Below are 11,871 nucleotides of genomic sequence, written 5' to 3'. Positions count from 1 at the left end.
AGCTTTCGATAATACGTTTTGAAAAATTTTAGTAGATAGTCTTATAATGCAAATTACATGAATATAGGATTTGGATGCTGAAAGTTTGGGTCTAATTTTGAAGAATTGTGGGGGTAAGTTCTAGATCTGAAGAATAATCAGTCAGTGAAGAAATTATAAATGTGGTATGCGTAATATGAACGTCATTGAAGATTAAATTCACTTTCTGAATCAGTATAAGATATACTATTTGAAAGAAATACTACAGCCAAGAAGAACCGAACAGAAAGTGAAATGATTCTGCTGCTGAATGACACTGATTGGTCGGCAGTAACTGGTTACATTAATGAATCCATGCTTCAGATAATGTTTATAGTGAAACATTTTAATAATTAATTTATATTTATAGCCCCAGACTTCTTGTATGCTGTTTGCATTCTTCAGTTTACAGAACTATTCCTAATTTGTATTGTGTACTTTTCTTCAAAGAAATTATTGTATTTTGGCCATATTGCAATGGAACGTAATCATTTCTACGCTTTATCAACTTATCTGAAGGTGGGTGGATGATTATTCGGTCAGCAAACAGGGATCGAGGAGTTTATATGGCGAAAAGGTTTTCTTGAAAACTTGTAATAAAAGAATGAATATTTAGTGTAAATGAATTTACAAAGAGGCTCATTAGTAATGTGAATTGTTAATTATAAACTGAAAATTACTTACTGCTGGTGATTTCTTGTCGGAGTCCTGACTGGATGGAGTGTTGCCTTGCTGTTGCGGCCCAGGTTGACCAGAAGGTGGTCCCCCCGAACCAGGACCACCAGGTGGTCCGCCGGGGGGCCCACCAGGACCGGCACCGCCTCCGGCTGGACCCCAAGAATTAGCTCCTGGCCCTCCAGGTCCTCCTGGCCCACCACCACCTGGACCTAACGGGCTATCACTGTACTGGGAATGAGGGTCATGAGGATCCAGCGAATTACCACCATCATACTGGGTATTCTCCAGCCTTGTTATTAACCTCTCATCTTCATCACCAAACTCACCACCCATTAGGGAAGGCTCTCCAACAACCATCACATCCTACAACAATTTTATAAAAGCTATTAATATATGTGGTTGATGGAAAATAAAAACAAATATTTTTTCTGCAAGAGATTTAAACTAAACATAAAATAATTAAAATGACTTCTTACACAATGCAAAGAATAAAATACTTCGAAATAATCATTCTCTATATAAGGAAACTTAAATAAATTCAAAAGGACTGGGCGATAGATTTTTTTAAGAATATATATAAAGAATATCTAAGGTAATACATTCTATTTTTAGTTTACACTGAAGTGCTCATTGTCCACTAATGCGTTCGGCTGGCTGCTTAACAATACCCTGAATTTGAGAAGCTGAGGCCACTTATTCGAGTTTACATTCAAGAAAATCTATAATCAAACATGCTTTAGCGTTACGAAATCTATTTGATTATTCGTAATCCCAAATCTCTTCAACTTGACTGATAGTGGTCTATTAAAAAGATATATCCTAGAAAAAACTAGGATCATTATTCTGTAGAACTCCCCTAGAGATGGAATGACCGTATGTTTGATGCCAAGCTGCTCATCTATTTCTTTAATTTGAATTTAAAGACAAAAATAATTAATGATGTTTTTTTTTTTTACAACAGATGCACATTATGAAATTATTAAATGGGATCCGAATTATATTATAGACTGCTCCTAGATATATGTAACACTTCCACTAGATAAGTCTTTCCTTTTAAGTTTTATCAAAACTACGATCATGTTCTTGACTTTTGGAACTTTGCGTAAATATGGATTGACAACAACTTGCAGTCTTGCAGTTCCCTTGCACTTCGTTCAAATTCCTCCAGGATACCTTCCAGTGCAGATTAGATGATGTTCATAAAATGAGGACATCATTGGTATGGCAGGATTACTTTATTGATAATCGTACCATTCAGGTTGGATTGCTCGTATTGTCCATTTCCACATCAGATTAAACTAAGGCATTTCACTTACCTTAAATCAACAATAACATCAAAGGATTCCAAAAATACCATTTGTACCATAACTCTTGGCACTTGATAATTTTTCAATGAAAATCTTTCTGTTATTACAGATTCCAAAATAAGGAGCGCTTAGTTGCGCAAAAAAAAAAGGTCAATGTTCTGGTCTAATAATCGAAATAGGATTACCCACCATTTGAGAATAACTTAGGCCTTGGGCACACAGAAAGCGGTCTGTCGCGGTGGGCAACGATCTTCGACCGAGGCGGTCAGGCGGTCTAGTTTTATTACACAATGTTGCATCATCTCTGTCAAATAGAACTCGGTCTGACGCCGCGAATCTTTGTCGCGACGATAAGCGATCTGGTAATACAAAATTACAGATTTCAACGTGACCGCGTTGTCACCTAGTAATACGAAATTAAGATTCCAATGTTAAGAAACTTTATTAATCATTTTTTATTTCATTCTCGCGACATACGAAAATACTAGAAGAACCCATCTTCGTGTGACTCCAGTTCGATAGATAAGCGGTGGTATTCACCTAATGTTCTGTCTTCTTCGTCTTTTCTTCCTTTTTTACTTTGCAAAGCTAATAGCAGAAGGAGTTGTTCTTCGTCCGAGATCGCACTCAATATATAAAAATTAAAACAAATAACAAAAAAACGCACTACTACTTTTCAAGAAGAAAGCTACCAAACTGGACCGCTCAAACAAAAGAATTCGCGTCCTGTGTGACGTCCCCATATCGCAGACCACAGCGCCAGATCGCTTTCTGTGTGTCCGAGGCCTTAAAGATAAACGCAGATAGTAGTTTACTTATTGAATAATGCGAATTACAAGGACATACTTGTGACGCTAAGGAGAAATTAGGCCCTGGCGACCTCTTTTTGTTCGGTGCTGGAGGAGCACTATTTGCTGCACCACCAGATGTAGAACCTTTCCGTTTTCTTCTCTTATTAGCCGGCCTTTGCGCTTCTGAAAAAGAAGTAACAACAGAATGAACATTACTTGTTGGTTGATAGACACATTATTATTTTAAATAACAATAAATTAGAAATAACTGTTAGAAACAAAAGTGTCTAGAGAATTTTCTATTACAATTTAAAAATGATCTACCTAGTCTCAGTAAAAAACGCAATTAAATGGAAAAAGGAATCTCAAATTTTATGTTATTGAAGCAAATTTTTCAAGTTCCACTTTTTACCCACCTATGCTAATTCTCTGTTAGTAGATTTTAGTGCATACTGGCAGCTTGGACCAATATGTGATTTTGTTTTTCAACATTCAACCCTAAACTATGGCGATGAGATGAAAATATACCTTGACCAGTGAGTTCCAGACATGATTATCAACACTCCCGGGAGCGCTCCAGCAATTTTGTTTTATGAACATGAGTTTTATAACTCATTATAATTCTTTTTGTGGTAAATCTTTAGAATAGCTCCCCAGAGGCGTGGTCTAATTCGAAGTGATTCTGATTCGCTGTTACTATAGAACCCGCCATATTCAAATATAAATATAAAACTATTTCTTTATTTTATATTTACACTTAAATCTAGCGGGTTATATGGTAACAGCGAATCAGAATAACTTCGAATTCTTTATTTATTTCTTAATGGGGGCTTCGCCCCCCACACCCCCTGATTTTTCTTTTTGGGGGCTTCGCCCCCCATACCCCCTCCTAACCTACCTAATCACCCTCAATTTTTTAATTTGTGTCACACCATCCATTACAATAATTACACAGAACAACAAAAAAGAAACTACCTTATTCTGTGGAGTCCTTTTCCTGAGGAGGGTATACTTGTCGAACTCCATTCTTACTCACACTACAATCATGCTTTAATTTAAAACAACCCGCAAAATTAAAACGCTCATACTCATAAAGTTACAAAAAAACGGCACCTCCGGTCACATACAGAACACTCGCGGGAACTATTAATACATTAAACAGGAAGCAGTTGCTATGCCGTATGTGTACTGCGCATGCGCGCTAAACATAAGCGCTACGAAATTCGCACCATCCGCACATTGGCGGGAGGTAGTTTTAATTTTCCCCGGTAGGTGCGCTGTACTTCCCACCCCCTAAAAATAAACAGGCCACGCCTCTGGGGCGCTATTCTAAAGATTAGCCCTTTTTGTTTTTTAAACCATGTGTTTATAAAAATGGATTAGTTCCTACTTAATTTTCAATTTCGAGAGTTTCAATTAAGTTCTAGGGCACTAGTAAGTTCATGTACTGCGAATTACTTTAATTTATAGAGAGAAATGTTAAAACCAAATGAAATTCCAAATCAAATGACACCTCATTCATTAAAAATCAGTTCACGTGTTTAGGCGCTACGCAGTTTACAAAAAAAGTAACAAGAACAAGTACAATTTTTGAAAATGCCGCTTTTTGCTCATTTTCAGCAACGTATTTCTCGAAATATATGTTGAATCAATGTTGGTGCAAAAAAATTAGTTATAAAGAAGGATTTGCTCAATATTTTAAAGAAAATTTGGGAAGTTTATCTTTTATAGAAAAAGAGATTTTTCTATAAATTTTTTAATTGTCAAAGTTCGGTGTTTTAGAACGTTACGCTTTTTCGTGCACTTTTTGACGATCAACCCTTGTACAACTGCCGTACCTGACCGTTTTAATGTGCTTTTACCTTCTTGTCCATTACACCTAATTTGATATTACTGAGAAATAGGCAATTAATTTGATGCTAATTCCAAGAAAGTGGACACAAAAATCAATCGTTTTAATAAAAAGGTCATGAACTGCATCGAATAGCTCCTAAATATATGAACCCATTCAAAATTGAGTCTATTCTGGTGAACAGAGTCTTAAGACCAGCGCTGAATCACTACTTCAGTTCCAGGAGGACAGCCAAAATCGAGTTATTCTCAACCAGAAACTTATTTTTACTCCCTTAAAATTAGGGACAAGATAATACTTGTCTTTGCTTTTCAGGAAGAAAATAAACTGCTCCAGTATTATTGCATTGGTTATGGCAATGTCTGCCTCTAACAGTGCTTAGCTCAAATCAAAGCCAATGTCGCTTTGCTGCTGGTTATAGTACAGGAATAAGTTCCTCAGATTGGTGAAGTCTTCTCTCTGATAAAGCGAATCACGTACCTTCATATATTGTTACCCCAACACAGGTTACGTTGCTCACTATACTGAAGTTTCCAAAGAACGTTTACATGTGTTCTGACCATAAAATTATTTTCTTTTTTTACTATTACTTCTTTGTTGCGATGAAACAAAAAAATAATAACTTCCTAAAACTTGTGAAACCCTCGAAATTATAATTAGCCACTTATATTTGGATAACAAATACTAACCGGGTGGTGCTACCATTCTTTGCCATTTCTGGAAAAGAGTTGTTTTCAGACAATCCCTAGGTGACAGTGCGTATGCTTTATGTCGGGACATTAACTCCTGCATTGGCTCCAATATCACACACAGCTAGAAACAATACAAATAAATAACTATTACATCATTTTTGTATATATTTATAAGGCTTTAAGTCAAAAATAAGCAATCTTTGGTTATTGGATCTTGTATAGAAAATAAAATTTTTCATTAAATAGTTCTGAGACTTTAAATTTGAAGAAAAAAAAAAAATTAAAAATGAATCTTCTAAATGTAAGCGAAATTTCCTTAAACACTTTACAGAAGGCATTGAGCTCTTGTTGCCGAATGTAGGCAGCACCAAAAAAAGCATTTAAAATGATTACTGGGTGGAATCTTAACTAAGCTAGGTTTAGAAGTGAGTACCGTTTTGAAATTCCGCATCCGCGCTGTGTACCAACGTCTGCCAGAATGAAATCACACGTTACTACAATAACCGCAATGTTCACCTTTATTTGTGAGTAATTAAAATGCTTCCACCGATTAAGAATCCCCGTCGACTGTAAAATACGCGTAGTGATTCGTTTTTTATTAGTGCTAAAGCTTTGAAAGCGACCAAAAACATTCATTGTGAGATCAATGAGTTGTTTATGTAGAAAACATCATGAATAGTAGAATAGGTATGAACAAAAATGGGTTAGAACTGTTACAAGATGGTCGCACGAATGTTCATGATGTGTGGAAAGAATTGAGCAACCTTCAGGTCATTACTCGTTCAGTACCAAGAGCCCAGTAAAATTGAAGAGACATCTGGGTGGACAGCACCATGATGACGATGATGCGTTCAAAAACAATCGCTTTGCAGTGGTTATCAAATCAAGGCGGCAGACTTCTGTGAGGATCGGATCCTAAAGCTGGTTGTACGATACGATAAGAGCCTTAATATTAGTGGCAATTATGTAGAAAAGTGCATTAAGGTACAGGGTTTCCTGTAAAAATAAAATGGTTACAAAAAGTATACTTATTTTTCTTTTACTTCAAAGCGGTACTCACTAATAAAATACGCCTCGTACATTATAGTTAGGCAGTCTAAGTAGGAGTGACTGCATAGAGCAATTTAATGGGACAATGAAGACTTCTAGAATATTCACAAAGAACGTTCTTTGGTCTTCACGAAGAAACTTTTGGAATAAAACCTCGTAAAATTTAAAACAAAGCCTAAATGTCGCATTCGGCTTAATAGCCTAAATGCTTCAATACTATGGTTTTGGGCAACGATCATTGTCGTACACATTCAATTGAGTGAATAGCATGAATGACGGAATATGGTGCCAAATGGAGAAGAACATCAAGGTCTCCGGATACGAAAAAGCATGATCTAGACTTTTTTCATAAAATAAGATACACCATATTGCCATTTCTAATTACTGTATTTACTAAGTAAATTACGAATAACTTACTTAACAATAACTGGACGAGAAGATAATCAATTTTTTTTTTGTTTTTTTTTTGGCGCATCAACAGCTGAGGTTGTTAGCGCCCGGAGCTTTTTTCCAGTGCACTGCCGGCCTCCGGACAGTGTTCTCTCGTTACAGACAACACTGTCCATCACCGGACAGTGAGCTGTAAAAAGCTCCTAGGAAGAGAAAATCTTAGGGTCAGCTGCTGGATTCGAACCCGGGACCTCCGCGTGGGAGTCCAGTATGCTAACCTCATAGCTAATCCCTTCCCTACAATCAAGTTATTCTTTTTCAATTTATATAAAATATTAATGAATATTATTAAACTCAATTAAATGAAAATATAAACTTACCCTGAGATAGTTGAGCGTAGAGTTAGTAATTCCTTGCCTAGTTATATTTTTAGCCAATTGGTCTAAAACACCTGGGTCTTGTTGTGAGTGCATATTTACTACAGATCTAGGTATAAGTTCTCGATGACCTTTCACAGCCAAATGCCACGACTTGATCCTCATTAGGTCATCAAATGTAAACTCCAAAATCAGCCGTCCTTCAGTGCACACCTGGCAAGAGGAGGTATCGTCTAGAGGCGTCCTATCGTTCCACTGCACCACCAACCAAATAGTCTATTGTTAGCTATTTTATCTTACCAGATATAGCTAACAAAACTATTTATCAACCCAAATAAATTTCTATCTTTTTTTTTTCTACTTAACGCGAGTTTTAATTTTTTTATATTTAAATCAATTGGTATTCTTAAAATAATGTCAATGATTAAGAAAATCCAAAAAAAAAGTTCCATTTGTAGATACAGTAAGAAAAGATTAATTTAAAATATAAAATTTTATTAATCTGTATCGTACGCACGCTGTAAAAATAATTAGATCTACTTTTGGATAACTTCTAAAAAGTACAGAAACATTAATTAGAATTTGTAACTATCTAAGAGGCTGTGTTATCTCAAAACAATATTTTACTTTCTTAGAACCATAACATTTATTTTTTAAAAATAAATTTAGGTTATTATTTTTCATTTAAAAACATAATTTAAACATTCATTATTTAATTTAGGATTTCGTTGAAAGGTGCAGATGAAATCTTGAACATTAACTTACAAACTAAAGCATAACTTTTTAAAAATAAATAAAAAAAAAATAAATAAAAAAAAAATAAATAAAATAATAAACTTAAGTTTAAAAAAACAACAAAGCTTTAGCAACACTGGATGGACACAAACTGAACTGATTTCTGCCAGATTTGAGAAGAAAATCTAAACTTATCTGAAAACCTCAACAATAATGTGGTCTTAGAGTATCATAAAATAGAAATCCTAGAATTGGTAAACCAATTATTCAAACTTAATGAATCCAAAAATGGATTTATTTTGTTCATCACTATGGAGTCTCCTAGTTTCCGATTGAGTAGTGATCTACTTGTACGTTTTTCCATTTACTTAGGGTGCGTTCCACTAAGCGATTACAACGACCACGCTCACGACAGCGGTTTTGCCCGTACCACTTGCTTGCGAGCGTTGCGATCGAAAACCCAAGTGGAATGGACTGTGGGCGTTTTAACCGTTCATGTAAACATTACATATGGCGGCCTCGAAAATAAGTTAGAAGCTTGAAGGGGTTGTTTTTTTAATTTTAACACCGTTTATAAGCAGTTATGATAAACTTTATTAATTATTGGTAAAGTTGACTTATATTAAAAATATATATAATTCAATTTTTTATATTACATTTTAGTGGAGTATTTATAAAATTTACGTTTAAATACAATTAAAATGTCTTTTGTGGCAACAGTTGGATATTTATTAATAATGCTTTAGAAAGTTCTTTATCTAGTTCCGACGAAGAGTGGAATGCAATTTTACAAAATCGCAATGATGAAAAGCGAAAACTTAGGCCACGTATTATTAGCTATCAGAGTAATTGATCTTTATTCAGATGAAGAATTTAAAAGTTATTTCAGGTAAATGATTTTGTGTTATTCAGTGATTTTGTGTGTAAAGGGATAAGTAATTATTTATTTATTGCAGACTTTCGAGAAACACATTCTATTATTTACATGAAATAATACTTTCATTTACATGAGATAATTTTTTCGGTCGCCATATTTTGTTTCAAAAATTGCGCCATATTTCTGAACGCCCACTTCGACCCAGTTCTATAGATGGGGCGTTGTAGGCTTCGCGTGAGCGAAAATAGTGACGTCATTAGTGACGTTTTCGCCACGACCACAACGACCGCGGTCGCTAAGTGGAACGCCTGAAGGTATGTTTTGATCGTTGTGGTCGCTTAGTGGAACGCACCCTTAGATTCTCCCAAGTAAAGGTAGCTCCGCCTCTGCTATTTTAAGGCTTTCAACCCTTTTTAAGGACCAGTTGTACAACGACCATTTATCAAGACCATAAGACAATCAAATGATTAAAGAGAAACAGTATATTTGAAGCCAAAGTGTTTTTTTACTCTCTTTAAACTTAAAATATAATTCACAACTCCTACAATTCATTGTGAAAGAATTATGTAGTTAATAAACTATAGAAAGTTCTAGATAATGCACCTGTTTGCTTATCAGAATGACTCCTACAAGACCGTTGTGCATGTCATTTTTATCAATACTATAAAACTATAAACACTATTTTCCTTCTGATTAAATTCCTAAAATAAAAATTAAATAATTTAAGAACATAAAAAAAGAACTGACAATGTATCCAACATACATTTATGTGTAGCGAACAACAAATAGAAGTGTAATGCAATAAATTCTAAATCTCAATGAAACAAAACAGAAATAACAAATTGTTTATCCAAAGAAACGGAAAGAAATTTTGGAAATAGTCCAAGTTACACAAAAAGTTTACACATTTATCCTATAGACAAATGTAGAAGCACTTTTTTTTATGCCTCTTTTAGCCTTGACGTTTAGAAAACAGAAGATTTTGTCTGCAATGCTAAATCAAGCTCGAAGTCTTGAGCTGATTATTCCTTCAATAAATAAATTGTTGATATCAATGGTCCAGACCAGGCTCCTCTTAAAACTCTTTAATAAAATTAAAAACAAAAAGTTAAAATGTATTAATAATTCGGATTCTGAATTCAGATAAATTATTTTCGTTTGATAAACAATAAATATTTTATTACAATCTTGGCTTTAGAAAATCTTCACCTACCCAGGATGAGAAAAAAAGTGGGTCTAAACTTCATTTGTGAAAAAAAGATTAATTGTAAACCACGGTGGTTTCGATTTTTAGCCATTTTTGAGAAAGAGTTTAAGTTAAAATGCTTCTACCATTTTTTCCACCCTTTAAAAAGGTTATCACAGAACAGGTTATTACAGAATGAATGCAATCATAAAGGACAAAAAAGAAAAATAAGCAGACGAAATAAATTTACTGGTTAGGATCTCAAAATTGTGGGAACACCTATCTATTAATTCAAAACATTAAACTTGACAATAAAAAGTAAAATAAGCAATAGAAAATGGATAACTTCAGAGAAAGATGCTGAATATTCCACATAAAACATCTTTAAAAATGTAAATAAATGCTTATTCAGAAATTTAATTTACACATTAAGGGAACAAATTTCAAAGCAGAGGATGCATACACAAGAAGAGTGGAATTTGTGTTAGGATACTAAATGAACGGAATAAAGACACTGGCTCTGATTAAAATTATATTAACCAAAAAATGTTAATTTTTTTATAGTTCAATTTTAAGCTCCAGAAATGTTTAAATACAGCAATCTTCTCTAATTTATAAATTGCTGTTTTATTGATTTCCATATTTTGTCAATTATTTATTGATTACATCAAATAATTAAACTCATTTTACTTTAAATTATTATAATTTAAAAGAAAAAAAAATTATTATTAACCTTGGTAAACATTGGTTTTCCATGATGCGTTACCATTGTACACTGATCACAGTCCAACGTTATACTTGTATTGTGGAAGGATTCCTTTGGATGCTTCAGATTGTAGTACAATTCCGTTACACCACCTTCGAATATACTTCGGAAATACCTGGGTATTAGTGTCCTACCTATCGCTGAAAAAACAATAAATACAACATTAATATTACAGAATTGAATGCAAAAGAATGTAGTAAAATTAGCTAATATAAGAGATAATTGTATATTTCAACTATGGAAACAAATTTTACCTACAAATTACGTACAGGCTAAAATGGTGAAGTTCTGCACCTTTAAATACTTTGGCAGTAAGTACTTACAAAGATATACTTCAATTGCTAGCTTCTACTTCAGACAAATAACCTCAACTTTGTGATTGTCGAGAGTTAACAACAATCAGACTGGTGGTAATTGGCAAAAAGATTGGTTATATTATTTTTTTACTTTAACGTTTCAAGTAAGTAAGGCATTCAACATATCTGCACTGGACGTTTAATATTTTGACAATGGCAGGTCATTTTTTTTTTAGCTCTCTTTGAAACTTTCATATTTTTTTTTTTCTAGGAGTATGGGTAATAAAGAATTCCAAAGAAGAATAACTTAGTAAATAGTTTTAGGATGTTAATTTCACTTACAAATTCAATTGCAAATCAATTTAAACCGCGGCAAAGTTTTCTAAGTTTAACCAAACCTCATGGTGATAACACGGCTTTGTCTGCCATTACACTACTAATGTCAGGTTATATAGCCTACCATACCAACTGTAATTTTAATAACTGAACATTTAAGTAACAAATAATTTAATTTCTTTAAAATAATTAAAATGCTCAAAATAAATGCAATCTATTTTGAAAATTATCTATTTATTATATTTTTTTATAAACTGAATACTATAGAGAGTAAAATTATCTCGGTTTATCATTCTGGCTACCTCAATAATTAAAATTATAAACAGAACAATTATTTATTTTTTTATTTAACAATTCTAAAAAATGTAATTACATTAAATTTTTGAATAAATATGAAATAAATAAAAATAATATTTTCTAATAATATGGAGAATTATATTTTTTGGTATCCAAACATTTTAAAGCCTTTGCACAGTAGAAGTTAATAGAATTTGGATGGTGAGGAATTGATGATAAAATG

At 33.5% G+C, this 11,871-nt stretch overlaps 1 protein-coding gene across 8 annotated transcripts in view; it reads right to left on the bottom strand.

Annotated features, from left to right (window-relative positions):
• Chi (LIM domain-binding protein 2 Chi) overlaps nt 1-11,871 on the bottom strand; it is a 323,078-nt gene that overhangs the window by 6,412 nt on the left and 304,795 nt on the right. For 6 of the 8 annotated variants that reach the window (XM_074139795.1, XM_074139797.1, XM_074139801.1 and 3 more), the window contains 5 exons: nt 10,687-10,859; nt 7,159-7,410; nt 5,336-5,459; nt 2,850-2,977; nt 703-1,059 (listed from right to left, as the gene is read on the bottom strand). In XM_074139795.1, coding sequence (XP_073995896.1) covers nt 703-1,059; nt 2,850-2,977; nt 5,336-5,459; nt 7,159-7,410; nt 10,687-10,859 — 1,034 coding nt within the window. The remainder of the gene's footprint in view (nt 1-702; nt 1,060-2,849; nt 2,978-5,335; nt 5,460-7,158; nt 7,411-10,686; nt 10,860-11,871) is intronic. The other 2 variants (XM_074139800.1, XM_074139802.1) reach the window with 1 other exon arrangement.

The sequence above is a fragment of the Rhodnius prolixus genome, unplaced genomic scaffold, assembly GCF_049639745.1.
Source record: "Rhodnius prolixus isolate KJV_2025 unplaced genomic scaffold, Rpr scaffold_6, whole genome shotgun sequence".
NCBI lineage: Eukaryota > Metazoa > Arthropoda > Insecta > Hemiptera > Reduviidae > Rhodnius > Rhodnius prolixus.
Note: the sequence above shows the minus strand (reverse complement) of the source record. Positions and strands in the feature narration are given on the sequence as shown.